This window comes from Strix aluco, chromosome 29 (genome assembly GCF_031877795.1).
Source record: "Strix aluco isolate bStrAlu1 chromosome 29, bStrAlu1.hap1, whole genome shotgun sequence".
NCBI lineage: Eukaryota > Metazoa > Chordata > Aves > Strigiformes > Strigidae > Strix > Strix aluco.
Window position 1 is genome coordinate 986,451 of NC_133959.1, and position 27,136 is coordinate 1,013,586.

The 27,136-nt window shown below is 43.3% G+C and overlaps 1 protein-coding gene across 8 annotated transcripts; it reads left to right on the plus strand.

Moving 5' to 3' along the window:
* Positions 1-16: 16 nt before the first annotated feature.
* DAZAP1 (DAZ associated protein 1) lies at positions 17-26,875 on the plus strand. 8 transcript variants are annotated; one of them, XM_074808545.1, is made up of 13 exons: positions 17-205; positions 6,203-6,243; positions 6,704-6,870; positions 7,187-7,252; positions 7,876-7,986; positions 10,376-10,424; positions 14,977-15,059; positions 18,398-18,551; positions 20,047-20,076; positions 20,499-20,639; positions 21,415-21,597; positions 23,553-23,642; positions 25,868-26,035. In XM_074808545.1, exons 1-12 carry the CDS (start codon positions 174-176, stop codon positions 23,630-23,632), a joined length of 1,137 nt encoding a protein of 378 aa, XP_074664646.1. In that variant the 5' UTR covers positions 17-173; the 3' UTR covers positions 23,633-23,642; positions 25,868-26,035. The 8 variants fall into 8 exon arrangements, with proteins under 8 accessions (XP_074664646.1, XP_074664644.1, XP_074664647.1 ...); XM_074808543.1 differs by lacking the exon at positions 23,553-23,642 and having other exon boundaries at positions 18-205; positions 7,879-7,986; positions 25,868-26,875; XM_074808546.1 differs by lacking the exons at positions 23,553-23,642; positions 25,868-26,035 and adding an exon at positions 23,804-24,067 and having other exon boundaries at positions 18-205.
* The last annotated feature ends 261 nt before the right edge of the window (positions 26,876-27,136 follow it).

Sequence of the window (27,136 nt, forward strand, 5' to 3'; positions counted from 1 at the left end):
GGCCGTTGCGCAGCTCGGGAGAGCCGGGGGGGGGGGGGAGGAAAAAAAAAACCACGGGGGACGGCGAGGAGCGCCCGTCCGCAGCCCGCGACCCGCCGCTGGTGCTGCCGCCGCCACCGCCGGAGGAGGGAAGAGCCGGGCGCGGCCCCGGATACCGCCGAGGAGCCGCCGCCATGAACAGCGTGGGAGGCGCCGACGAGATCGGGTGAGGGAGGGGAGGGAGGGGAGGGGGGGGCGGCCTGAGGACGCGCCGGGGCGGGGGAGGGGCGGGGGTCCGGCCTCCCTTTGCTGCGCCCTGAGGACCGCGCCGGGGTGGGGGGGGACCGCCCTCCCCTCCACTCCCCTTCCTCCGTTCGCCTCGGGCCGCCCCCCCCCCCCCCCCCCCGCCGTCCGCCACCGGGCCCGTCCGCCATGCTGGGCCCCTGCGGACCGGGAGGGTGCGCGGGCCCCCCCATCACGTGACCGGCCCGCGGCGGGCTGCGGCGGCAGGTGCGCGCGGCCCAAGGTCACCCGCGGCGGTTCCCGCGCCCTCCTGGGAGCCCCGGCCCCGCCGCGGCAGGGAGGGGGGCGGCTCGTTCTCCCCTTCTCCGTCGCTAACGAGGGGACGGGGTGTAAAACCGCGCCGGTGACTTTGTGCCGGTGACTCATCAGGGCTTCCCCCGCGTGTGCCCGGAGGGGCCGCGGGCCGGGCGGGCCGCGGGGCAGGACCGGGGCTCTGCGCGGGGGGGCGGCAGGACAAAGGCGGCGGGCGGGGGCCTCCCCTCGCCCCTCGCTTCCCTCCTCTGGGCTGCAGACGAGTCCCTGCGCTGGTTGCTGCTGCCCTTCCAAACTTCCCCTCCGCTGACAGACGCCTCCTGCGAGCTGGCCTTAGGCGCGAGCTGAATTTCAGTCGGAAAAAGGCTGGTTTTACTTTAAAGGCTTTCCAGAGGTTTTTGTGGCTTCTTCAAACTGATAGCCTGACATAGGTCGAGTTCTTCTGAGATGCCTTTAGTACTATTCTACTTCCGTGCTGCATTCTGAAGCCCAGCGACGTTTAAATTACAAGACTATCGACTTGGCATGTTAGAACTGAAAATAGCCAAAATAAAAAAAGATTGGCTGCTTAGCTCTCAGTGCAAGTTTTGGCACAGAATATGCACGTCGTAACTGGTCACCTGTTTCGGTGGACACGCACCAGGCTTCTGTTCTCACGCTGTCTCCAGCACGTAGTAAGCTGCTTATTTACTGTGCGTGTTCTTAATTTGCCCAGTCTTAAAAAATACAAGAGGCAGGACAACTGTTTTGAAAGTAAGATGTTGCTATGAACACCACATACGGCGTGAGCCGTGCTTAAACGTGTAGGGTTTGCTCTGAAATTATTTTTATTTGGTCCTCGGCCTTAATTACCGTCTAGTGCCTTGTGAGAGACCTGATGAGCAAACTTCTGTGTGCCGCTGTTCTGGAGCGGTAGGTGAGCGCAGGTGGCGAGTTACTCGGTGAAATATTGTCAGCTTTCATCCTGAACAGGCCCGGTTGACACAGAGCGTGTTCCCAGTTGCAGACTGCTTAGATTTTGATCCTTCTGAGGTGTAATCAGATTTGAAAGGATTGGATTTTAATCAGAGATGGTAATTTTCTTTCCCCCAGAAGTGCTCAAACAGAAAGGTGAAAGCATGAACTGCAGTCAGCTGCCTGTAGTTGTGTGAAGGAAGTTCTGTTCTGAAAGCTGTTGTGAGATGCAAGTCTTAATAGGAAGTTATGAGTTTAACTGCTTTTCTAGACAGATTTTAAGTTAAGAAAAACTACTTACAAAGGCTGAGGCCTTGCAGTGGTGTTGATAGGAGTAGGTAGGGCCTTGTGAGCGTTATTTGTTGTAATTAGTACTTGGGAGTATTTTAGATGAAAGAAAAGTGCTGATCTTGAGATCCTTCTGTCCTGCAGGACGTAGCTGGTTGGGACTGTGCTAAGAGCAAGGATAGATGTTACTCAAACTGCTAGATTATTTTACGTAGGCAAAGAATTTGTGCTTTTGTTTCAGCACTTTTAAAACACCTGTACGTGCTTTCTGGGGTTAGCTGCTCCAGCAACAGATAGATTTATGGCAGAAAAGAATAAATTAGCAAGTAAAAGTTTGTCAGGAAATAGTTGAAGCGAAACATGTGGGTTCATGAAACTTGGTTAAAACTTATGATACGTCCTGTAGCTTCTGAAGAGTCATTATTCCACTTCCTGCTCCCGCACTGAGCGCTGCGAGGAGCGCCGCCGCTTTGGCGCGCTGTGCCGGTCGGGGTCCCTCCCTTGCTGGTGGGCAGGGCGCAGCGTCCCACCGTTGGTGGCGGAAGGACAGAGCTGCCCAGAGAAACGGGCTTTACGTTCCGTCGGGGATGGGCTGTCGCGTCCTTCCAGCACTACATCCGCAGCTTCGTGGGGGTGCGTGGTTTTGAGCATGGTGTGAGTAGGTATGAGGATGGTGATGTCAGCAGGCTCAAACTGATAGCATCATTTTAATAACTACCAGCCCATAAACTCTTTGAACAAAAAAGTTTTGTAGGAGGCCAGGAAGCAGCGTACGTAAGACCTTATGAACGGGCTGGTGATGCCAGCTGAGCACAGGGAAACAAACGCTCGCCTGCCGTTATTTCATACATCTGTCTTGCATCTGGCAGCCGTCTTGTACGATACCACATCTAGATTTTTGTGTTAGGTAGGGATTAGTTAAGTCTTGCATTTGTTCAGCGTGTTCAATCCACCGAGGAGTCCCAGGCGGGGTAGTCCTGGCTTTTCGCATTCTGTAAGTGTGCGTATAAATGCAAACCATGTATTTACATACAGCTGCTGTAGTTGACCTTGGGCAACCCGGCTTTTTTTGTTTGTTTAAATGCATGTAGGGTGACTACAAATAATTAATAATGGAATTGAAAGGTTTCAGTGACCATGAACTGCAGGGAGTCCTCTGTCCCTGCAGACAGCTTGATGTTCTGTCAGAATGCAGCTGGTATTTGCAGACTGATCTTATATAGATTGATATTATATACCAAGCTATCAAATTTAGTTTAAAAAAAAAATCCTAAAATGTAGCTGACACACAGTCACGGGCTACATCAGAATTTTAATCTGAATATAGCATTAGATCAGTTATTTTTTTCTTTGCTATTAGGAACTAAAGTTATTTCCCTATAGAACTTACTTTCCCTGAAAGTAATGGCACAAGAAGGGGCACACGGGTTTGTGTGTCCTGGATGCGGAGAGGAAACGTCGTGAAGGGACAGTCGAGGCCGCCAGGAAGTCTGAGCGTGGTGAGGACTGGGTGAAGTTTGGCTGTTACCAGCAGATGACCTGTTGCTGGGGTGGAATCGGCTCCTCGAAGTGGTGCCACGAGCGAGTGCTTTGCCGGTAGAGGGAGGTGGGGGGGAGGCTTCCGATCTTTGAAACTTCGTCATCGAAACAGGCCGGCTTTCAGCGCGGGTTGGTCATGGCCCAGGCGTCCTGCTTGTGCTATCGGATGCGTTACGATAACGCAGGAGCAGATGCAGCCGCTGTTTTCTGCAGCACTCTGAAGACTGTACTTCCTTTGCATGCTACCACCACAGTTATTTTCTGGCCTGCTTAAGAAGATGCTTTGATCTGTGCTTAACAGTTGGTCTCTTGGTTTTTTTTGAAAGGCAAGACTACATCACCTCTCAGCTAGTGACTTAGAAATAAAGTTTCCCTCGATGGAACAAGACTCGTAGGTACCGTGTAACACCAAATTTAGTCACCCCTTCCTTTGGTGTGTAGTCCACCTGCACTCTTAAGGTGTTGGTTCAGTCACTGTTGGCTGTTGTGTGAGGTTCATCACACGAAGTCACATCACAGAGAGATGAATCGTAGCAGGGAGGCTGCCCGGCTACGCAGGACCTCCCGGTTGCAAGGCTTTCACTTCCCTGGTGCTCCCCGTGCACCAGCAGCTCTGACCAGGGAGCGGGGGGGGTGATTTCTCACTGCAGTTAGCTGCTCCTGAAAAAAACAGGCGAGGGGAAGTTTAATTTTTTTTCAGTTAGAACTTCAACCTTCCCCATGTAAGGGAAGGTGAGCAAATTCCCAACCTCAGCTGAGCTGCAGCTGTGCTGGGATGTATCTGAGGGCCAGTAGAAGACGAAGCAGAATATGGTTCCTCTCTTTGAGCTCTGATAAGAGAAATGGAGGGCATCCTCCAAAGAGAAACTATCCCAGCACTCCTCTGTGCAGACCCATGAAACTATTAACAGAAGAGCTTCGAGTTGGTGCTTCTTACTGAAAAGGGCCAAGTGTTGAGGTGGCTTTGAACTAACCTTTAATTATGGAGTAAATTACTTTGCGTGGAAGTATTGTCACACCCTGGAGTTGATAAAGAGTTGCAGAGCAGGCAGTCTGGCATCTTGCCGCTCCTCTTTGTGCGCTTACCCAAGTACTTTGGCGTGCTCGGACACGAAATGGTGCAGATTCGGATGAGCTTTTCAGAAGATGAGTTGGTGCAGATTTGTCTTTTAAGTTTTAAGCATGGAGTTTGGTTTGGGTTTTAGCCATGACTTTCTCATCTATTTGGAGATATCTTTAAACCAGATTATAAAATGGTTTCACAACTAATTGCCGAATTAGTGCTGCTCTGTTATTTAGTACTTGCCTCACAAGTTTGCCTTCTATCTTAGACTTGAACTGGGTAGTTATACTTTTGCTTTCATTTAACTAGAAGATAATGGTAGACAAAAGTCATTCTGACTGGTCTTTCTGCGTGAGTGAGAGAGTAGCATATAAAAGGAATGGATGAAGGTTTTTTGTTTGTTTTAATCAGCAGTTGAAGGACTTTTCTTTACCAGGACAGTACTTTGAGAACACAGGGGCAAGGAAGTCTGAGGGCTGACTTAAGCTTTTTTGATCTGAGGATGGAAAAAATTCACACGCTCTCAGTTTTACCCAATTATGCAGCTAGAGAACAAGTACAGAAATTCCAGGTGGTGCCCGAATCCACCCACTGCACCCAGTTCAGCGTTCCTTCCTGTGGAATCTGTTTCTTTTAGCTGCGATGCCCGTTGGGCTTTGACCTTCTGGCACGTGAAAGTTGGCCAGATCGTCCCAGGGCAGATGCGTTTACATTGCTTATTATTTGTAAGTTGGTATTAAATAACTTCAAACGCTGGCGTTACTTTTCATGTGGCGATAGCTGTAGATGTAGGACGTGGTAACATTGTGTTGAAACTTCAGTGTCTGGTGTTATTTTTGCTGCAATACCTGTTACAAAAGGGCTGCAGCAGCTGTGTTGCTAGTGTATTTTTGTAGAATAATCTTTTTAACCTATTTTGGTTGTCAGTTATGTTTCTGGTAACATTCAGCTAGCAAATGCACGTAGGAGAGCTCAGCTGTTCTTCGAACTTGGCTTTGGAGGCCTAATGCCAGACTGCACCCCTCTTGATCCTTAACCTGGGATTTAAGCAGTTAAGGAAACAGATTTGAGTATTTAAACTAGGATGTCTGGTTTTCTGTGGGTTTGCTTTATCTCAGAAGTTTTGGATTTTGTTTTCATCCTTAAGTTGGAACTGCAGGGACCCTGCAGCTGTTTTCTTCTGTTGCTAAGAGAAGTCCTGTAAGTAACTTGGAGCCAAGGATCCAGTCCTTGGCAGGAATCCAAACGTCCCGTTTTAATTGGGGGGTGGGGGTTAACCAGGTACAATGGCTTTATAACGGTGTTCTTGGATCAGTTTTCAAATTTCAGCAATGCTTTATACATATTTTTCTGAACTATGAAGTGTTGCATGCTGGAACTCCTTTCTGCCCCAGAAGAGCAGATAAATGTACCTCCATGGGGTGTTCTGTGTTGGTTTTTTTCCTTCTGGCTACACTGATGATTTCGCAAAGCCACACGACCTTCTCAGCCGTTTGGAAATCAGAAGTTTGGAGGAGCTTAGGCTATTCTGATATTCTTGTGTTCTCTTTTCCTGAAAGAATAAAATGTATTCCTGTGATAAGCTTACGATCTCTGTTTGTGCTTGTGATACACAAAACCGGATGCTTCAGTTTTATGTGAATCTTCATGAAACAGAAAGTAGCTGCCACAAAGAATAGTGAATTCTAGTGAAGAACGGGCTTTGTAGTGTGTTGTGGAGGCCGCAGTACCGCCAGACCTCTTCAGAATAGCTGACTTCTGCGTTAAATAAGACGAAGCATCTGTCGTGTAGCACCCTAAAACTGCTGTATGCTTCATTTGCAGAAAACTGTTTGTGGGTGGCTTGGACTGGAGTACAACACAAGGTAAGCTATGTATTCTACAGTCGTTGAGCCGGGCTTTGTGAACAGCAAAACAGTGGACAGATACGTAGCTTTGTAACAGGCAGAACTGTGGTAGGAAGACTGGGATGAGATTGGGCTGCTCTCTCCTGTCGATGAATCAAATTTTCTGTGGAGAGAGTTCAAGTATATGTTCATCACGTTTGGTTTTGTATTTTCTGTCAGTGTTTGGTACTGAAGTTTTTGTCAACTCAGAAGGTGACAATGTTTTATCATTGCTTTACTACAGTACTGCTTTCCCTTGTATGAGTGGAAATAAGGCATCGTATACCACTTGTTTAGAAGAAGTAAAATTTGATCACTTTCAGAAGATGAGTTTGCACTTGTTCAGCTGTTTGCTTATCTTTTGTCTCATAATTGTGAACACAGCATGGTAAAATTAATATCTGTTTCTGTTTAATATATGCTTTTTTTTTTTTAACAGAAACTCTTCGTAGCTACTTCTCCCAGTATGGAGAAGTTGTAGACTGTGTAATAATGAAAGACAAAACAACAAACCAGTCTCGAGGATTTGGATTTGTCAAATTTAAAGACCCCAACTGTGTGGGAACAGTACTGGCCAGTAGACCTCATACGTTAGATGGCCGAAATGTAAGTTGCTTTTGTGGTTTTTTTTGTTTTCCGCTTCAGAACTTTCTGCTCCAGGCTGCTTCAAAGTTCTGTTTTAAATTCTGGCTTCTTATTTGCAGACTGGATAGTGTAAAAGTTACCTGGATGTTGGTTTTGATTATTTATCGTAAGACAGTTTTAACCTGATGATTTGTGTCGCGTTGTAGAAGCGATGTATTGACGATAGCTTTGATCTGAGGAGCTGGATTTCAGCAGTGCTGTGTTCAGCTGCCATAAACGTAACTTTTAGAACAATATTCTGCACGCTGAGATCTGACCAAACTGGAACTTCTTCCAGATTGATCCAAAGCCATGTACACCTAGGGGGATGCAACCAGAAAGGACACGACCGAAGGAAGGATGGGTAAGGAAAGATACTTGGTGTATCCTGCCTGTTTTCCAATTTTGGCTTCCCTTCTAGTAGTCTGATTGAATTCACTTGGATTATATCCATGTTTTAAAATCAGGAGTCAGTATGCAGGCCTTGAGTGTAAATGTTTTTTTCTTTAAAATGTCTTCTACTTAGATTTCTATGGTAAGACTCCAGGTACAATACAGTGTTAACAAACACTTTGTGTCAGACTCTGTGGGTGTGGTGTTTTCTTAAGCTCTTAGCAGTGCTTTTAGTCGAGTTCTTCAAAACTTGAAACAAGTGTCTGGAAGTGCACTCGCAGGACTGATGCTCTTTTCCAGCCTACTTCACACCCTGCGGGTTAATATGATTTCACTGTAAAATTAGTAAATGGCCTCGGAACACAGTCCCTACTTCTCTGATCTTCTCAAGAGCAGAGACTGGGTTTTAACTGCGAACATGAAACTTCTGAGCTCTGAACATGCAGTTGCTTCACTTTAATGACTGGGAGACTTCAAGCCTGGAGATGGCTCCCCCTCAGCCCGCGAGAGACCATTGTTCATGTTTAAGTGTAAAATGATAGAAATAGCCAACTTTATTTTCCTCTGACTGAATTTTTTTCCTCCTTGATTTAGCAGAAAGGATCCAGGAGCGATAACAATAAATCAAATAAAATTTTTGTTGGTGGAATTCCTCATAACTGTGGCGAGACAGAGCTCAGGGAATACTTCAAGAAATTCGGAGTGGTGAGTCATTCCGCATGATGGCAGTTATCAGTCAGTTGCAAGATGCTTTCCCTCCCCACTGCCTTTTCTCAGATTTCGTCAAGCTGTCACATTTTGGGTTAACTTAAACAAACTGCTGTAGGGACGTACTGAAGCATTTTGTGATAAACCGTAGTAAACGGTCATCATCTTGAAATGTATCTTGCTGTTTGTCAGAATCTATTGCTCTGGTATGTAACTTCCTTTGCTGCTTCTGTCTCCTCTTGTTTAAGTCTACCTGATGAATTATTCCGTTCCCTTCTTGCAAAAACTCCTGAGTTGAGTTGTCTTAAGAATAATTTTTTTCTCTTTTCAATCGCTAACTTACAGCTTGGCGATTAAAAACGTTTTTGTTGGGTTTTTTGGGGGGGAGGGGGGGGACAGGGAGTACTTCAGTGAACTTATGTCTAAGATCCTTGTCTTTGACTGCGTGTACAGATGGGTTAAATTCTGCAGTCCCCTGCCATTATTTTGGTAACTGTAGTTGCTTTTAAATCATCATCTGGAATCAGCTGGGTTCTGTCGTCCCTAGAACCTCCATTCTAGAGACAAACTACTACTGATGTTACACACCTGTTTTTATTTCAGTTTGTAACCTCGGACTGAAATGCCTATATCTTCCGATTTTAGTTTTTGGTTTCGATTTAGTTTTAATTCCCATTTAGCCCAACTATTGTTGCCCCTTTAAGATGGTAAACTTACTGAACTAAATTACTAAATTCAGCTGTGAATAAGTTTGAGAAACTTAAAGGTTGCCTGAGTTACATTCAAGATTGTGCCAGTGGGCGAGAACTTGCTGCCTCTGAGTGGCCTTTAGTGTGTTCTTCAGATGCTTTTTTTTAATCATCTTTCTCTAAGATCTCTTCTTAGTGGCAGCAAAGGATTTGTTGATTTTTTTCTCAAGTGGCTAAGTTTATCAACAGTACTGTATTTAGAATTTGATTAAGATCATTTAAAAAAAAAATAATAAAAGGCAATGGCTAACAACTGTTTCTTTAGTTTGAAAGGCTGCAGTAGACTTGTAAATAAAAATGGGGGAGCATGTTCCATAGCTGTGGAGCATAAGTTCTAAAGGCTCTTCCTCACAGACTTTTGGCTTTCCAATTCTGACCTCTGGATGGCTTGGGAGATACAGGGTTATGTTCCACCAAATATAGAAGGCAACAGCCACTAAGTGTAAGTGCCTTTAAAAGTAAGTAGTAGAACTTTAACAATAGTCTAGAAATTGGGGAGTCTGGTGCTGCTAATGAGTTATCTTTGGAGAAGTAGAGGCTCTTATATATGTTTTGTGGCCACAGAGTGAAGAGACAAAAGCAGGCATTGCTTCTTAGACATGGTAATTGCTTGGTAAATAAGACCAGTGTGAAGAAGGGGATCCAAATGGACCAGTGGGGAAAAAAATCTGGCACTGTCACCTGGCGTAATCCCCAAATGGGGATAAATCCCAGCTCTTAGCATCCAGTGGGATATATTCAAGTGAGTGCATGCGGTGTAATAACTTGAAAAGTGTGTTTTCTAGCTGTAAGTGAAAGGTGAATTTGTGTCAGATTTTAAGCTAACTCAGGGGATCCAGTAAAAAATATCCTAAGATTGACTTGAAGGCACAGATGTGATTCCATGAGATCACACACGTTTTGTGACTATTCTGCATCTGAGAAATTTCAAGGCAGTTCCTTTCAACTGTTTTAATATTGTCTTTGACAGAAATGTTACACCTCTGGTCACAGTGGTGCTTATTCTGAAAAAAAATTTTGAAGCCCTCGAACAGCTTGCATTTTCCATTTTTTTTTTTTTTCCATTTCTTTAAAGTTAAAATCACAGTGATACTGATCATAACTGAGGGGGTTTTTGTAATGTTATTTAAAGCATCAATTTGTAACGTACTCTGTGCCACACTGATACTCAAGTAATTCAGAGAAGCTGTGCAAGTTCTTAAATGTGTTTGGAGTTAAAGCCGCTTTCCATGTTGAGAGTGAAAATGTTTAAAAATGGAAAAAGTAATCTTTTACGAAGCTACACTGATGAATAGTATGTTGAAAACCAGAAACCTTTGGGGTTTTTTTATAGGCTATAGTATGGATATAAATAGAGTAGCGACCTTAATGGTAGATTAAAATCTTAAGTGTGATGAGACCTTAAAAAGCCACAATGTAGCATCTTTTCAGAACAGATGAACTCAGGCTTTTCTTAAACTCCCATAAAGAGCAATATTCCCAGTTTGTTTGCACTGTGCTAGGACAGCCTGGTATTGATGGCTACATCGAGCATTTAATTGTGCTTTGTGAATAGAGTGCGGGAAACCAGCCTGTAGTAACTGTTTATAACGCTCCCCTGGTAGCACAGTGAGTAGAATTTCCCTTCTCTCTTCCAGGTCACTGAAGTTGTAATGATCTATGACGCAGAGAAACAGAGGCCCCGAGGTAAAGGCTGATCTAGTTTGTCCTTGAAATTTCTTCATACTCTCCTATAGTCAGATGGCAAACTATTTCACACCATCAGAAAAGGTAGACTTTTTTTTTTTCTGTGTTGCCTCAGGAAAAAGAATAATTCACTGGGCAAATATCACTTCAAGTCTAGACTCTTCATCTACAGCTTTAGTTGGTATTTGTGCATTTAAAGTCAGATGTTTCATGTTCATTTATGTTTTTTTTGCTAGTTTTTTAGTTGAATGAAATTTGATTCTCAAGCCGCTCCTGTGGCTTTAAGGTACTATTGGGGGAAAAAAAAAAAAGCAGACTTTTCTCCTGTTCCACATGAAAGGTATGTTGCTGTCTGTAATTGCATGGGGGGGTACTCCAGTTCAGAGTACTTCTGAACACGAGATTAGAACAGAATCCATCCATTATCTGCTTTTTGTTTTGGTTAAATGGCTTCACTTAAAATGAAAGAAAACCACTTCTTAAACTACACCGAATAATTCTGAAATATATGTATTTTGATTGGGACGTATCATCCCTGTATGATAGACTGCCTTTTTAACAAACAAAAACAAAACAAAAACGCCCAAACAATTGGAAGTTTCACTAGACTATTTAATCAAGTTGGTAACCTTTGGTCAAAATATGAAGCAAGTTTCGTGTCATCCACTTTCCATTGCATCTGTCATCTGTTTGACAATTAAGAGGCAATATTTTAAATACGTGAAGCTTAGTTGCACTGACCACCTTGTAGCATGTTCTACATGCTAGAGAATAGTTTGCCATCTGAACTTTCATTTCTCTTCTGACTCATTATTAAGAAATATATTCTTCACTTCATATTTATTAAGCTGTTAAGTCTTAGTTTTATTTTTAATTTAGACATACATCCTTAGTGACATATTTAAGTGTTTCATAGTAAAGTATGGTAATGTTAAGTAAGTTGTTTTTTTTTCTTTTCTCTCTGTGAATTGTTTGACTGTGATTAACGATATCTCTTTAGATTTCTTCTCTCTAGGTGATAATTTATCACAGAGGTACAGGCCAGTTCCACAGTCAGAGGAGGGACGGGCTTTGTCTTTTATTGGAGTGTAAACGAAGTTTCAATATATTTGTTTTTTTGTTTTCTTGCTTTAGCTATCTTAATCTTCTTTCAACAGATACCTTTTATTTAAGCAGAACGTAAATTCATCTATTTAAATGCTCTAGAGCATCTGATTTTAAATAGAGGAAGCAGTGGAGACAAAGATACGGGCATCAATGTAATTTGTGGCTGAAGTTCTGCAATATTTCAGTAATTATTGTATCATCTCTATCTTTATAATATTTAATCCCAGCCTTGCAGCCCCTGAGCAAAAGATACTAAACCATCATGCCTGGTCTGGATTAATCCTGGTCTCAGTTAATGGCTTCTCTGCTTAAAGCTATACTAAAAAAAAAAAAGAAATAGAGGGCTTTGGGTCCACTTACAGGTGGTAGCTTAAAGCAGAGGTGACAGACGTGCGCAGGTTTGAAAACCTGTGTCTCCATCCAGCGTGCAGATGTACTGCAGAGTGCTTTCTCCCTTAACTCTTCTGGCTTCTTAAACAACGTTCTTGAATCCTGTTGCTCTGGCTTTCATTTTTGTTCTGTTACATTCTTTTATGTAGTGTGGTAACTAACTCTCATCTCCAAAAATGGCCTTGTTAGTCCCTGGGGGTGTGCTAGAAAAAATTCCTCATAGTTTGTATTCAGTACTCCTGGTCATGCATCCCAGAATACATTTTCTCTTGCCTTCTTTTTCTTATCTGTATTCTGTTGCATAGCGTGCTGCTCAGTCTGTACACTTGTTCTTTTAACACGATACCTAAATGACTATATAAAATTTAAAAGGCCAATTCACTGTCATCTTCTACTTGTACCATTCTGAATTTTGCCTTCTTCCATAAGCTTCACCATCCTCGCGTTCTGAGCAGACCCCTTACTGCGTGTCATTTTACTGGTTTGCTGGTAGGAGGAGGAAGAAAATTATCCCTGTTACTAATCCCTGTAGCATTCATCTACCTTCAGCTTCTCACAAGAACACTGGGAACCAGATTCTCGGTTAGTGTCAGAGCTTCAGTGGTGCCCTTGAGGAGCTGCTGTGTGTCTTCAAGTACCCAAGTTGTCTCTGCTCCCTCGCAGTCCCTACCTGCTCTGTTGGCTCTCCTGCAAGCAGTGCTCTCATCAAAATTCTTTCCAGAGTCCCAAGCATAAGCTCAGCCAGCCTTGTTATATCTTAAAAGAAACAGTGGCTTTGTTGCCGTCTCTGCTTCTCGTGCTTTCTAGTCTTGGCTAAACCAGCAACTGTGAAGTAATTTACAGGTTCTTGCTGTGTTTGTTCTCTTCTATCCCTTGGCTGCAAACCAGCGTCGCTGCTCTGGTCGGCAGTCCACTTGGATTCCTGCTAAATGCTATTAGTTTCTCTGGCTTTCAAAAATTTTCTTCGAAAAATAAAGCTACTGAGTGATAGGGCTCATCACTTTCACCATATTGAAAATTTCACGTTGGAATTTTGCTGTGTATTGTATTCTGATTTCTTCACTGTTCCTTATCTCGTGGTGTTTGACTCTTTTAAATACACACCCCCCCCTTTTTTTTTTTTCTTTACCGGCTTCCTCAACGACCTGTTATTCTCCTTCCTCCTCCCCCTCCAAACCCCATCCCCATACCACAATCTATTCCCCTCCTTCAGTCTTCTTGGAATCTAGTTAGACGAGCAACCTGCATATGTAGATGGTATCCATCGTTTTTCTTTCCCATGTCTTTTTAGATAAAGGCTGTAACACAACATGTGTGATTTAAATACCAATACTTTCCTTTTGGCTCTAACACTTAGATTGCTAGTTAACCTCAGACAAATATATTGTGATGAAATGCTGCTCTCGGTTTGGGGGCTGCTTTCATCACAGGTCAACAAAACTTCGTTTATACTGCCAGTCTCTTGTGTGTGGGAAATGCTAAGTTTTTTCCTTTTTATTTTAAGTTTATTTTAGTGATGTCTTTTGCTCTTGTTGCTGACAGCAGAATTTGACCTGCTGGAATCTATTTTGGCCTGTATCTTTGTGTATTTTTTTATATATAAACTTTCTCTACAATAGGCCTCTTTGGGCTTACCCAACCCAGTTGGATAAGCTTAGAGAGACACTAACTGTTATAGATACTGTATTTCTGTTTAACGCTTTAGAGCAATATATGGCTGCTGTCAGCACTAGCTGCAAAGCAAAATGCAAACCAAGGGGGAAATCTTGGGTTTCAGAAAAGCAGAAATGCATCCATGTTCCATATGCTTTTGATGCCGCACCTCGTTTTTCTTTCTAATTTTTATTGCTCTACCCTTAGCTAATCTAAAGAATGGCACAATTTATGTACTGCATGTGTTCTTACCTTTCCTGGGATTTGGTTGTTACACCAGCAGCGAGTGGTTGATGGCATGAACCGGCCGCCGTGTTCTGTGAAATTAACCACTATTTTGCCACTCTCTCGGCAGTATCAGCAGCTACAACCTAAGTGCAGTGGTTCTCAGAGTGTGACCTCAAAAAGCGATCTGGTCCTGGGGCTTTGCCTCTTTTCCAGCATCTTCTACAGGTGCCAGACACTCCCCCCCGCAACCTTTTTAAAAGCTGCTGGATTCAGCTGAGCTGCCACCATCGAGGGCTACGGTCAGATAAGAGGCATGAGCCACCCTTGGGGATCTGGAGGAGTCAGTAGCAATGGCTTGGGCAAAAAGAGGGACTGAAAGTGTTGCATAGGTTGTTTTTTTTTTTTTTTCAGTAGAAAACCAGCAGGAAATACAAGAAATAAAATAGATTAAGGGACGTGACAACAAGCATTGCATTCTATATAAGCAACACTTCTTTAGCTGGCAGGGCTTGCCGTGTTTGGAAGGAGTAACTTCTGTTATGTGCTTTTTCTAAGGTGTGGAAACTTGAGAACCTCTGATCTAGGTTGTTAGCTTCTGAAGCTTCTCATTCATCCATGGAGTGGTAAAATTTTTCATGCTTTAACAGCTACATTTCAAAGACAACTTTCTTCTTTTCCACGGAAAATATTCCGTAATTGGAAGACGGGATAAGGGATGGGAGGAAGTTGCTTTGCAGCTTTGGGGAGCAGGGACATAATAGTTTTTCCTTGGGAACCTAGGCTGAATCAAAGATAGGAGCAGCAAAGTAGCTTGACTTTAATCTGCTGTCCCACAAGTATATGTTTTTAATCCTGTGGCACAGTTATATTTATGACTATATTAGCACTTTTTTCCATTTTCTGGTAGGTGGGTTAGGAATAAAACCAAATTAAAAGATAGCTAACAAGCTCAGTTTGTAAGTTGCATGTGTGAAACCAAGATGAGGCATTAATTGCCTAATTACAGGAAGTATCCATTGCAATTTTCTCAGATTGACTTTTTTTGAGAATTTAACACAAGTCTCAGTTATCTGAAACCCCTGCTTGAACCCTTGGTCCGCCCCTAATACTGTTCATCATCCTGTTTTGTGTCACAACACCCTGCTACCTTGATTCACTCTTCGTCGTTGGCTAGGTTTTGGATTTATTACTTTCGAGGACGAACAATCAGTGGACCAGGCTGTCAACATGCATTTTCACGACATCATGGGCAAAAAAGTGTGTAGTTGTAGTTTTATTTTACCTTAAGAAAGAACCAAGTCTTGGGCAACTAGCAATTTCACTGGTGAAGAAAACCTAGTAATTGATGCAGTTAGGCGGGAGAGCATGTAAGTCCAAATTCAAGGCTTTATCCATGAAGGTGGGGAAAGTCTTCTGAGTTTGCTTCAAGGGGGGAGGAAGGCAGTTAGTTTGGGCTTAGCCCATAGGGAGGCACGGATCTTGAAAGCCTGAGAACTTAGGCTGTGGGCTGTCTTGTTTTGGGTAAGGCCTTGTGCTTACAGACCTGGGGGGTCGCTCCGGCTGAGCACAGCTCGCATTGGAATGAATTGACGGTGCCTGCCTTTGTTTCGAGCACTGCTTAGGTGCAAGGATAGAAGTTAGTTGTTTCCAGCTGTTGGAAAATCAGAATCCCAATGAAATCTGAGTTGTTCAAGGCTTGGTTTAAGATACCACTCCTTCAGATGTGTATTTGATACTCAAATTTTGAGGTGGTGTGAGACAACCTACTTTATATAATCTTAAACGTAAAAAGAAAAAGGAAAAAACATCATGAAGGATTGGTTTTTTAAAAAATTGGGTCACTTACTGTGAAACTTTGATACAAACCCACGTACTCTATATAGTATTTAACCACAATGCAGTTAAGTGACCTCTGGTTGTTTCATCTTCATACTGTGTTGTCAGCAAATGGATGTTTGATAGGGAGGAATTTTTTAGGCTTGCTTTGATGTTACACGGCAAGGAACGTGCTTGTACCTGTGGAAAAAACTAAGAGCAACGTAAATTGTTGCAGGACACCCAAGTTTTATACAGAGGAAATAATCACTTCTTAAAGAAAAACTAACCACAGGAAATTCTAGTACAGGTAAAGTCCCTGCAGCTTTACAGTATATCCGCAGTTTTTAAAGTAAACTGCTAACCTTAGTGAATAGGGAAACACAAGAACACTGTCACTTTCCTTAAATTATTGCATTGTATAATTTTACATTGTCTTCTGAAGTCTTTCTATGTGCTGATATTTCATAAGCATTTATTTAGCTGGCAGGGGATATATTCTTGCACATCAGGAGAATTCTGGTTAATTATGTAGTATATAATGCTTTTCTTCCTATGAACTTGTTTTGGGGTTCCTAATAATGGAAATGAAGCAAATGAAGAAATGCGCTTGTGTAATCAAGCCCATTAGTGTCTGTTCTTGATTACTGGTGTTTTCCTCTTGTGAGCAGCTGAGCGCTCCGTTTGTGCGCAGAGGCGCTGACAGCAGTAAATGTGCTTTGGTATGTGTATCAATTATCTATATCCTACATGCATCCTCTGATCTTTCCTCGGAATTGCCTTAAACCTCCATGAACCACTGAAACGAGAGGTCGTATCACAAAGCGGTACGCTAGGTATAAATAGGAACAAAGGATAGTCCATCTGCTGTAAGGGCTCTGGGAAGGTGTGGAGAACCCTGTGTGAGCCTTCCAAACGTCACCTCTTACGCTGCCGGTTTTCAGAATACGTCAGGGCTAATTCAGAGTTCTCTGTTGTTTCCAAAACAATCTCAGTACCAAAATGAAATAATCTATTTTTGCCCCCCCCCCCCCCCCCCCTCGCTTTTTTTTTTCCTTTCAATGACATAAAAAGCAGAAATATGCAATGTTTTTTTCAGCTAGGAGCAGTGGAGATGCCTCATTTCTTGGTGTAAACTGGGCTTTGGGCAGGTGTAGAATTTTAACCTCGGCACTAAGAATATTGCACAGGGGTTTTTCAGTCCTCGGTTTGGCAGTTCACCGCTTCCAAATGTGCACTGAAAAATTAATGGGATTCTTCCGCATAGATTAATGAATTCCAGAAACTCCGCTCTCTTCATTGACTAATAATGCCTACTTTAAAAATGGTATCTCTTTCTTTTTGGTAATTAAAAAGGTATTGCTGAAATGAATCCATATGTTGTTGAAAGGAAAAAAAAAATTAAAATTGCAAGGAGGACTCTGCTTTTGTAAGCAATAACTGAATTCCCTCGAGGCAAATGTGTTAAGACTCATTAATTTGAGCCCTTTGAAAAATTCCCTTGGTTCCTCTCTGGAAGGGCCTTCAGCTGACAGAGATTTGGTTACTGTCATGTCTCATGTCCTTGGGGCATCTGCAGTGGGGTGGGGGCGGGGGGCTTTGTCCTTGCCTTGTGCCTGTTTCCTGTTTGTTCTCTGACATGAATGGTTTTTAAGACATGGCAGGAAGAATTCTGAATACTTTATTTTCCATACTACTCAGGCCCATTGATGATTGAGATTTATTTTCTTTGTACTCTGGCACCCATTAAAATTAATCATAAAATAAAAAGGACTTTAATTCAGCATGCATGAGTGCTGAGAGTGTTTCATTAAATCAGAAACTGGATTTTTTTTTTGAGAGGTTTATATTGAATGTGCAGCTTATTTTAAGTAGGTCAAATGCACTTATTCGATGGCTTGGAACACTAGGACACTTTATCTTTGAATAAAATAAGTTAAGCACTGTGGCTTACTAATTTTAAAAACAGGAGGGCTTTTGTCACTGACTTAACACAGTATGAAGATTTGCTTCTTATTGACTCAACTGTCCATTTTTATTACTTGCATGTTTGTTTACTTTTTTGTTAGATGTAATGTAAGATTCTCTTATCACATCCATTCCCTCTGACATTGTTTGAGTTAATTGAGATTCTTTAAGCGTTAGCCTGGGGAAGGTAAGTCTTTATCTTCCATTAGACATTTAAATAAAATCTAAGTTTAAAAACAAACCAACAAAAAACCAAACAAACAAATGTGTGTTTCTCAGGTATGAGCAGAGCTGAAATTGTAGTTAGACGGGGGTGGGTTTAAACTGTAACTTTCAAATGAACCCCAAACATGTTTGAACGGTTAAAGCATTAGTACCCTTTTTCAAAGCGTACTCTTTACTCAAAGTTTTCTTTTTACCGAAAATGTCACCTTTAACTCCTGCCTTAAATGTTAAATTAGTATATAAATAATTTAAGATTATGCTTTTTTTAAGTGAAGAGCCGTTGTAAGAGGGTACTGCTGTTTTAAGATTAAAGCCAATGAATACTGTACTATGATGAAACATAAGTGATTTGTAGGATGTGTTTTACTTGAAATACCTCAACAGTAGGACTTGTAACGTCCTACCATCATGTATATTGTACCTGAGAAACATTTTAAATTACTGGCCTTAAGTTTAATAATTAAGTATTTAGACATAAGTCATAAGATGCTAAGTGTAGTCTTAAGTGTAATTAAGGGTGTGTGTGAAGGGAAGGGGGGTTTTTTAACCTGCACCATCTCTCCTAAATGGTGACTCTGTTTGTTTAGGTGGAGGTGAAACGCGCAGAACCTCGCGATAGCAAAAGCCAAACTCCAGGGCCGCCCGGTGCCAGTCAGTGGGGAAGCAGGATCATGCCAAGCGCTGCCAATGGCTGGGCAGGTCAGCCCCCTCCGACCTGGCAGCAAGGATATGGCCCTCAAGGTACTGCTTTAGTCACCTCGGACTCGCTGGCGCAAGAGTCTGGCCTTTGCAGCTCCCTGGTAATTTGGTGGTACTGGCAAGTGACGTTATTCCCGGGTTTATCAGTGCCGTTGCTCTGCCGGATTGCCGGTAGCAGAACTGAAATTCCACACGTCGGTCCTTCCCGAGTCTGCTGAGGTTGTTCCTTCGCTTCTTTTCCCAAAAGACTTTGTCTCGTGGGGCAGAAGTCGGTGGGTTGAGCCGAGTCTAGCGTGTGTCCCAGGCAGCGCTTGGCCTCTTCGGTTCGGTTCTGCCCCGCCCCAAGTAGCGTCGCCGTGGGTTTGGGTAACGCGAAGAAGGTGTTGAGAAAGCTCAGCGGCTCAAGTTGTGACTCCAGCTGTGGGATTGTGGCCTGTGTGAGACCCTAATGAAAAATTCTGTTGAAATATGGGTTTTCAAGGGTGAGGCAGTTTCAAAGGAAGTTATAAGTAAAATTTGAAAGGGATGGGAGAAAAACAGATGGTCTTGTCTTTGGATTTTATTGCTTAATGTAGCCCGGAAAAATAACAAGCAGCTATGGGGCTAGCAGTGGTGCAGGGGAGCACTTACTGCATATAATTTTCTTGATTTAGCTTGAACCCTTCAGGGCTGAAAGGAGCAGCCGTGTGTTTTGGGTTTGATGGCTGAAACCCCCACAAGATTTTGAAGACAGGATAAATATGCTGAGTTCATCCAAAGACAGTTTTGATAACTTCTGGAGAAATACGGTGGTATAATTGAGTTGCGTTTGACAGAACAGAACTTGCTTGCTCTGATATATGAGAAATTTTCACCTGGGGGGCTAAAGGGAGTGTCACTGCTTCATCTATTGCTACAATAGATGATACCTCAGTGGAGGGATTGCTTGTTTCCCCATGGTGCTTATTAACTTGAAAGCTGCAGCTGAGGCTTTGACATTCTGCACAGATGTGCTAATCTGCAACTGCGCAAATTGAGAAACTGGATTATTTTCGATGTGGTTATTTGTAGAGAGAACGATATCTGATGTGCTGCAGAGATTAACGTAAAACATAAATGCATTTATCTTTCAATCTTAATGCTGCAACAAATGCAGAAGATGGTGGTTTTTATGGTTCAAAAACTTCAAAAATAACTCGGATAAACCTGGTAGTGTATTAAAAATGCTTTGGATATGTAGTCTGTGATTCTCAGTGGTTTTGTTCTTTATACCGGGATAGCTTCCTGCTCTTGGTATGCTCGCAGCTCTTGAACGTTCCATCTGATTCGAGTTGGGGACTGCTCTCTCTTCTGTGCATTATTTGCTGAATGATTCAGAGTCTTTTCAGAATTGCGTGTTCAGAAATAGTCCAAGACTGTTCCTTGGACCGTAGATCTGTAAGGGACACTGGGAGGATAGCCAGAGCCCAGAGCGAGATCAGCTTTCTTTTAAATCATTCCTGTTTCATCGTACGCAGCTTCAGTGCATGTGTAAGTTGCTTTTTTTGTTCTGTTTTAGGGATGTGGGTGCCAGCTGGACAGGCAATTGGTAAGTACGTTATATGGGACCAATTCTAAAGGAAAAATCCTACTGAACAAGGGTGCAGTTCCTTTAAGAATTCAGTGATTTGTGGATTTCTGTAGTATTTAACCTTCATTTAAAAGCTTGATTGAATTTGTCCTGAAAGAAGGAGGATAGTGCATTCCTAACAAATCAGTAACGGGACCTGACACACATCCTGCTCTTGCCAACCACGCCAATTTGTTACCAAGGAATTACATACTGAACTGCAGTTATTTACAGTGGGGATACTCAGAGGACAAATATTTCCCAAAGTAAGAATTCGTAGAAAGCTGAAGCTGCATCTGAAATCGTATCAAACAGCTTTACCCCATCTAGAGGATGCTGACTTAAGCGGCAACTTTTCGTTATTAAGCCGCTTTAGTTCGTGGTTTCTCTTTATTTTCCAGGTGGATATGGACCACCTCCTCCAGGAAGAGGAGCCCCTCCACCACCACCACCATTTACCTCATACATAGTCTCTACACCTCCGGGAGGGTTCCCACCTCCACAAGGATTTCCACAGGGCTATGGCACCCCTCCACCATTTAGTAAGTCACCTGCAGGAGTTTGAGTACAGTCCAATACCAAATTCAGTTTTCAGCTTTTGCTTATCTTTCTCTGGACCTGGATGGTTTTCTTTTTCCCCTACGTTTCATCTATCCTTAGATGTTTTGCCTAGATTGTGTATTCTGAGCTATAATTAACTATATACGTATTTTTGTCAGTGAGTTGGGTTACTTTTTTCTTGGGTGCAGTAATCATGTATGTTCTCTAGTTTAAATCTGTGTTGCTAAACAAATTCAGATTTTTGGTGTACCCCTATTACGACATCTGAGAGAAGAGTTAGAGATTACTGCATGATGACCTGGGCTAGACACAGGCTGGGATCTTCAGAGAAGCTTAAAGAATTAAGGTTGTAACTGGCATTGGAAATGTAAATAGGATTTTAGCACCTACACCCTCAGGCCACCTTTTGAAAAGTCTAGTCTCAAACCTGCTTTAAAAATAGCACCCAGTTATCTAAAATTACTTCTTCCTGTGAGTGCCTGGAGTCTGGTCCCTGGTTCTACTTTATCACTTTCTCTTTGCTGGTGGCTGATGTGGCTGCAGCCTTCCTTTGGGGTGCGATTTCATGTTAGAAGGTATGTTTTTGGGGTCTTTTAGCCACAGTGGTTGCCAGAGTGTAGGAGTGAATGGCCAGGTAACAAACACTTTGGTTTTAGTAGACTTGGAAGTATTTTTAAAATAATTGTATCGCACTCTAAAGCCAAGCAGGAGGTCAGGGTGTCTCTTCACATGTGCTGTACTCTCCTTGTGTTGCAGGTTTTGGTTATGGTGCTCCACCTCCTCCACCTGACCAGTTTGCCCCACCTGGAGTACCCCCTCCACCTGCCACTCCAGGGGCAACACCACTAGCTTTTCCACCACCACCACCACCATCTCAGGCAACTCAGGACATGAGCAAACCCCCAACTGCTCAGCCGGAATTCCCTTATAGTCAGTTTGGTAAGTAACTGCATATAAAATAAACTCAGCTTGATATTTTTCCCCTTCCTGCTTTTCTTTTATACTTGAGTAGAAAGTCAGTGTTCAGAAACAGTTTGCTAACACTGAGGCACTTCTCTCCAGGATGGGAATGCCAGCCACCAGCTCTCAAGTGATCCTTAAATCATGCAGTATTCTAGCCAGGGGGTATTTTCTTAATCAACTCTAAAACACCGCTTGTATGCTGTGAAATAGTCTTCAGGGGCTTGGGCACTGCCAGGATAAGTTACTCATTTGCACTCTCCCTGAATCTGTAGTCAAAAGTTTTTTTCCAAGAGCTTCATGGAGCTTGAAGGCAACTTTTTTGTGTAATGGCTTTGATCAGGTTGGAGAATAGACTTCCAGAGTAGTAACAACATGGAGAGGCAAGCAGTACAGGGTGTAAGAATCCAAGCTGCGTGCCTTCTCCTCCCTTCTCCCATTCCTTTCCTGTCTGTCTCAAGTTATAGTTCTGTCTGAAGTCTGTAAAGCTTAATTGTGCTCTATAGATAACTCTTTAGATAGCTGATAGAAGACATTGATGCAACAAGTTCTAAGCCAGGCAGACAGTGCTACAAAATAAAAAAAAATACATTGCTAGACAAGTGCTTGTGCTCCTCAGTAGAATTTCTGCTCCTCCCTGTGGAAGCTGAGAGGGAGTTCTCATCTTGCTCTTCCACTCAGCCCTGGTTTTGAGCAGTGTTCTCCAAAGAGCTGTTTGTGGCATACTGGGTTTTTTGGTTTTTTTTGGTTTTTTTTTTTGAAGGGACAGTAATTGGTCATTTTTTACCTCCGAAGTGAACTTTTTGCATGCAGTAGGCCCATGGGTTAAGACTGTTCCCCACTTGAACAAGTTCTCCATGTGCCTACTGCTGCGTTTGAAGTGCCTGCAGAAACTGTTAGGAGATGAACACTTCATAAAGTTATTTACATAGATGCTGTTCGAAGTTCCAAAAATGTAAAACAGACTCTGAAGGAAGATTAGCCTTTCAGATGTGTTTATAAAGCAAGCATATGTTTTCATGTTGATTTATTTGAAATGTTTTTCAATTTGTTATAAACACAGTTGCCTTCGTAGATAGCTTTGCCCTTGTGACTCAAGAGGAAGTTTTTCTTGTCTTGCCAGAACTTGTCTCTTTGCAGAGTCTTTTTGAAGGGGGTGGACCTTACTAAATAAAGTATAAATACTGGGCACGATCATTTCTATTCAGTGGGGAGCCAATATTTGGGATGTGTTGGAAGTTTAGGAAGAATCTGTTTTCCAACATTGTGAAAAACTGGGGAGTGGAGATTCCAGTATTTGGGGGGTGTGTGGTACCACTTGCCTCCTGTATATTCTAGGAAGCCTCTTTGCCAGTGTTCTTAGTCTCTTAAGAGTGCTGGGCAGGGAGGGAGGAGGGAGGAAGAGGTGTGTAGTACTGCATTTTGAGGAAGAAGGCCAGGAAGAGAAGTTGTTTAAACCACAACTGCAGTTAGTCTCTCACCTCGAGTGCTTTTCTAGCCTGAAAGCTGTTACAAGAGCTACCAGGGATAGAGGTGTTTAATATGCTACAGTACCACAGAGTCATCCACCTGTTCATAAAGCTGTGTGTAAAATCTTTTATGAAACTTTTTTAAAGAGCTTCAGCACTTCATGTGATCACAAATTAGTTAGCAGCATTGCTGTACAATAGGCAGTCTAGCTGCTCTGCATGTATTTACATAAATGCATAAAGCTTATGGGCTTTAAAGAGGCACTGAGTTATCTAATCGTTGTGGCATTTTAAGATTTGTCCTGGCTTGACAGCATCTTAAATGCTGCTATGTTTGCAGCTAGGATGAATGTAAACACTAGTAAATTAAACGCTAACATGGGTGTGTCTCCCTCACCCTGAAAAATTATCTCTGTACAGGGCTCTCTTGGGGTTCGTCACCCTGGTCTCCTCATTTCTTACTAGGGCTGGGTACCTATTCTCAAGACCCTTCAGGCTACGCGCCAATACTTTGTTTACACTCTTATGGTCAGGCTGAGCAGTGAGAAGCCTTAGGTAGGTGGTGCCTATTTACAACCAATGCTCTTGATATATCTGCGTTTGGGAAATTAACTTGTGTTTCTTGCAGGGTCTCTTTTAAGAGGGCGGGGGGGAACAATGCGGCTCAAATGTTGACTTTTGTGAGTAAGGGCAACGCAGCCCTTTCTGTTCATTAGCTGGCTGAAGTGAAAACTCACGACTGAAGTGTGACTGAGGCTGCTGTTCGCTTCCCAAGCTGCTGCATTGGCGAGGCTTTGTCCTGTGGCATCAAACGGAGCTCAGGTTCTTCAGACAGCACGAGCATAACGGTGGGCGCAGCTCCCCGAGGGAGTGGAGCCCCTGACACGGCGGGTGGACGGTGTCCTCTGAGGCGCTGGTGCAGGCCGAGAGCTGCAGCAGGAGTTGACAAAGCCGGGGGAAGACAGTATCTACTTAAATGTCTGGCTGTTCAGGTTTATGCTGTAGGTTTCCTTCATGATAAACAAATGGAGAACTGTGGTTTCCACCACTTAATGCTGTAACGCTGCAGTGTACAGTGAGAATAACTTGATTTTTTTTTTTTTCCACTCCGAGCCTCACCCCCTGGCAAACAATCAAATCGTATTTTTGGTTGCCTGCTTATCTCTGCCTGAAAAAAAAAAAAGACTGGATTAGCATTTTGAGCTAATAGAGGCCTGTGATAGATGTGTTTTAATGCTCATTAGTGGTAGCAAGTCCTGAGAGACAGGCAGAGCTTGAAATTGAAATACTGAAGACATGCTAAGAGACTTTGTTTTGGATTAAGAGAGTTAAACCTGCTTTAAGCCTGCATAGAGAGAAGCAGAACTGCAGAAATGTACTTAGTAATTAGGACTCTTAATACCATCTTTCATAGCAGAGGCTTGCACTGATGCCACTATTATGATTAAGAGTCGTATTTAATTACAGGAACTTTTATTAAATTTCTCAGTGTTCTCAATTTACATCTAGTTGTCTTTCATATTGGCAGCGAGAATTCCAGCGAGTCTTTCATCTTCACCCTGCCTTCCTACCCCCAAATTCTGCTTAGTCTAGACCTCTGCTGAATCTGGGCTTAGGCAGGGGCCGTGGTGCAGAGCGGTGGTCGCCGCCCCGCTGAGCGGGCAGGAGAAGGGTTTAGTTCCTCAGACTGAGGAAGAACAAGTTAACGTGTAACTCACAGCACGCGTTAGCGTAAACTTTAGTTGAGAGACAGTTCCTGTTCAGGCTTAAAACTAACCGAGCTTGGGTGCAGTTGGTGGTGCAGGGGACGTGGGAGAAGGGCGTTCGAGTTGCTGACTGACTGCTGCTCCTCTGCAGCCGGGCTGGAGGCGTTCGCCACCCTCTGCAGTAGCAACAGGGTGTCAGGTTTTGGAATGCAGCTTTGTTTTTTGAACTCGCAACAAACACACTTCAGCCTGCCTGTGCAGTGAGTTTTTGGGGAAGGACGTTAGTCCTTTCTAAGGGCACCTTTGGACCCAGGGTTCCATGATAAAGTAGATAATGGGCGCTGTAGTCGCAACCTTCTGGCTTCTGCTTTGCCAACTTTGCCCCCTCAAGCTTCAATTGACATTTTTTGAGCTGAGTATTCCTTGAAAGAGAGGCTGATTAGTTCGTTTAAATATTTGGGCAGCAGTACTCTGTTTTTTGAAAGTGAGCTTAAGATTGTCTTCTCTGGTGTGTCTTTTCAGCGAAGGAAGTTTTTTGACTGTCCAGGGAAGGTGGTGGAGCTGGTTTGACAAAGCCAGAGTCTAAGAACTCTGCTCAGTCAGGCTGAGGTGCTGCAGTATAATAGCTGTGAGATTTCAGGAAAAACTTCCTTGCTACATCTTCATCTCTGCTGAACCTGACAGTACTAGTTTTTAGCCCATAAAAAACCCAACCCAAAACAAAGTAAAAATACTTGGAATGAGCTGACAGCAAACCTGCAAGCCACTTCAAGCTTCTGAACAGCCGTAATAGGATAGTTTTAACTTCCAGCCTGGGTAGGATTACCTCAAAAGCAAAAACTGCCATTTCTGCACACCTATTCAGTTCTGCTTTTTGCCCGTTTCTTCTGTATAGAAGGTAAATAACTGCAGGAACTGAAAGCAGCTGCTTACCTTAACGTGTAAGACCGAGGTGTTTGTTCCTGAGGCCGTGCACGGGGGGAGGGAGCGGCGGCCGGTTTTGAATTTGCGCCTCTTGTCGTGGGTGGGGACGACGCTGGGAGCTGACTGCTGCCTCTTTCCCCTTCTCCCCAGGGTATGGACAAGACTTGAGTGGTTTCGGACAAGGTTTCTCTGATCCCAGCCAGCAACCCCCTCCCTACGGAGGCCCCTCGGTGCAACCATCCAGTGGCCCACCGGCAGGAGGAAGTGGTTTTGGACGAGGACAGAACCATAATGTGCAAGGATTTCACCCCTACAGGCGCTAGCGTGGGCTGGCAATCAGGGAATTCTGTCCACAGGGATGTCTGGTACCAGCCGAACCCAGGAATCCCAGACTTCTGAACTTGTGACAATCACATACTTGATGGAAGAAAAACCTAACAACATTTTTTTTTTTTTTTGGGGGGGGGGTGGGGGCAGATGGCTTCTGAAGGCAAAGCTGTGGGTGTTTGGACTGCAGTTTTTAAATATTTTCCTTTCTCTAACCCATCAGCACAAATAAAGAAAATGTCACTGGTTCAAACTACAGGGTTTTAAAAATGTCTTCAGCTTTAATTCAAAACTTCAGGTTTCTTTTTTTTGAAATTATTTTTCCTGAGCCTTTGTTTTACCGTATATTGTAAACTTTTATGTTTAAAAGAAAAAAATATATACATTTACAGATTGTGAAATTTTTAAGAGAAATTTTCTACTATGTATGCTGGCTTATTTTTTAATTTAAAACAGGGTTTCCGTTAGCACTGTTGGAAGTGAGGGTAAGCTGCAACCCCCTTACTCCTGACATTAGTGGTGGGGCGGATGGTTCAGAAACTCTGGGAGTTAAAAGAAATCTACTGAGTGTATTTTGCTTTTGTTACCTGATGGTATAGAGCTGGTAACAAGGCAGGTGCAGACTTGTTGACGCACAGAGTCACTTACGAAGCGCAGTGTTAGATCTGTGCTTCAAACGCTTTCAAATCCTCTGTGGATTTCGTTAGGGGTTAACGGAGGCCTTGTTAAGATGTAGATTTCCCTCAGGCAAAAGGTTTAGGTGCATTTTGCACTAACCAGTGATTACCCCTGGTTTGAATAAAGAGAAGTACATTTGGACTAGAAACACAAGCCTGTCTCCATTTTTTTTTTTTCTTTTGACAAAAAAAAAGTTTCTTGTGAATTTGTGTTTTCATGAGAAATCAATTGGCAGCCATGAAAATCACGTCTTAACATCAGCATACAGGCTTAGCTGTGCCTCAATGGACTGTTAAACCACTAGCAGTGGGGTTCCCCCAGCGCCTCCTCGGGAGCGGACGGGCCGCGCTGGTGCGGGGTCCGGGGCGGCGCTGCCGGCTTCGCCTTCGCACGGCTCTCGTTGGCCCAGACCTG

What these genes read in the sequence shown, in the direction of transcription:
- DAZAP1 (XM_074808547.1), top strand. Translation starts at nt 174, where the DNA reads ATGAACAGCGTGGGAGGCGCCGACGAGATCGG. An exon ending in GCAAGGATATGGCCCTCAAG is followed by an intron (nt 18,552 to 20,046) that starts GTACTGCTTTAG and finishes GTTCTGTTTTAG; the next exon opens with GGATGTGGGTGCCAGCTGGA. An exon ending in ATTCCCTTATAGTCAGTTTG is followed by an intron (nt 21,598 to 25,867) that starts GTAAGTAACTGC and finishes CCTTCTCCCCAG; the next exon opens with GGTATGGACAAGACTTGAGT.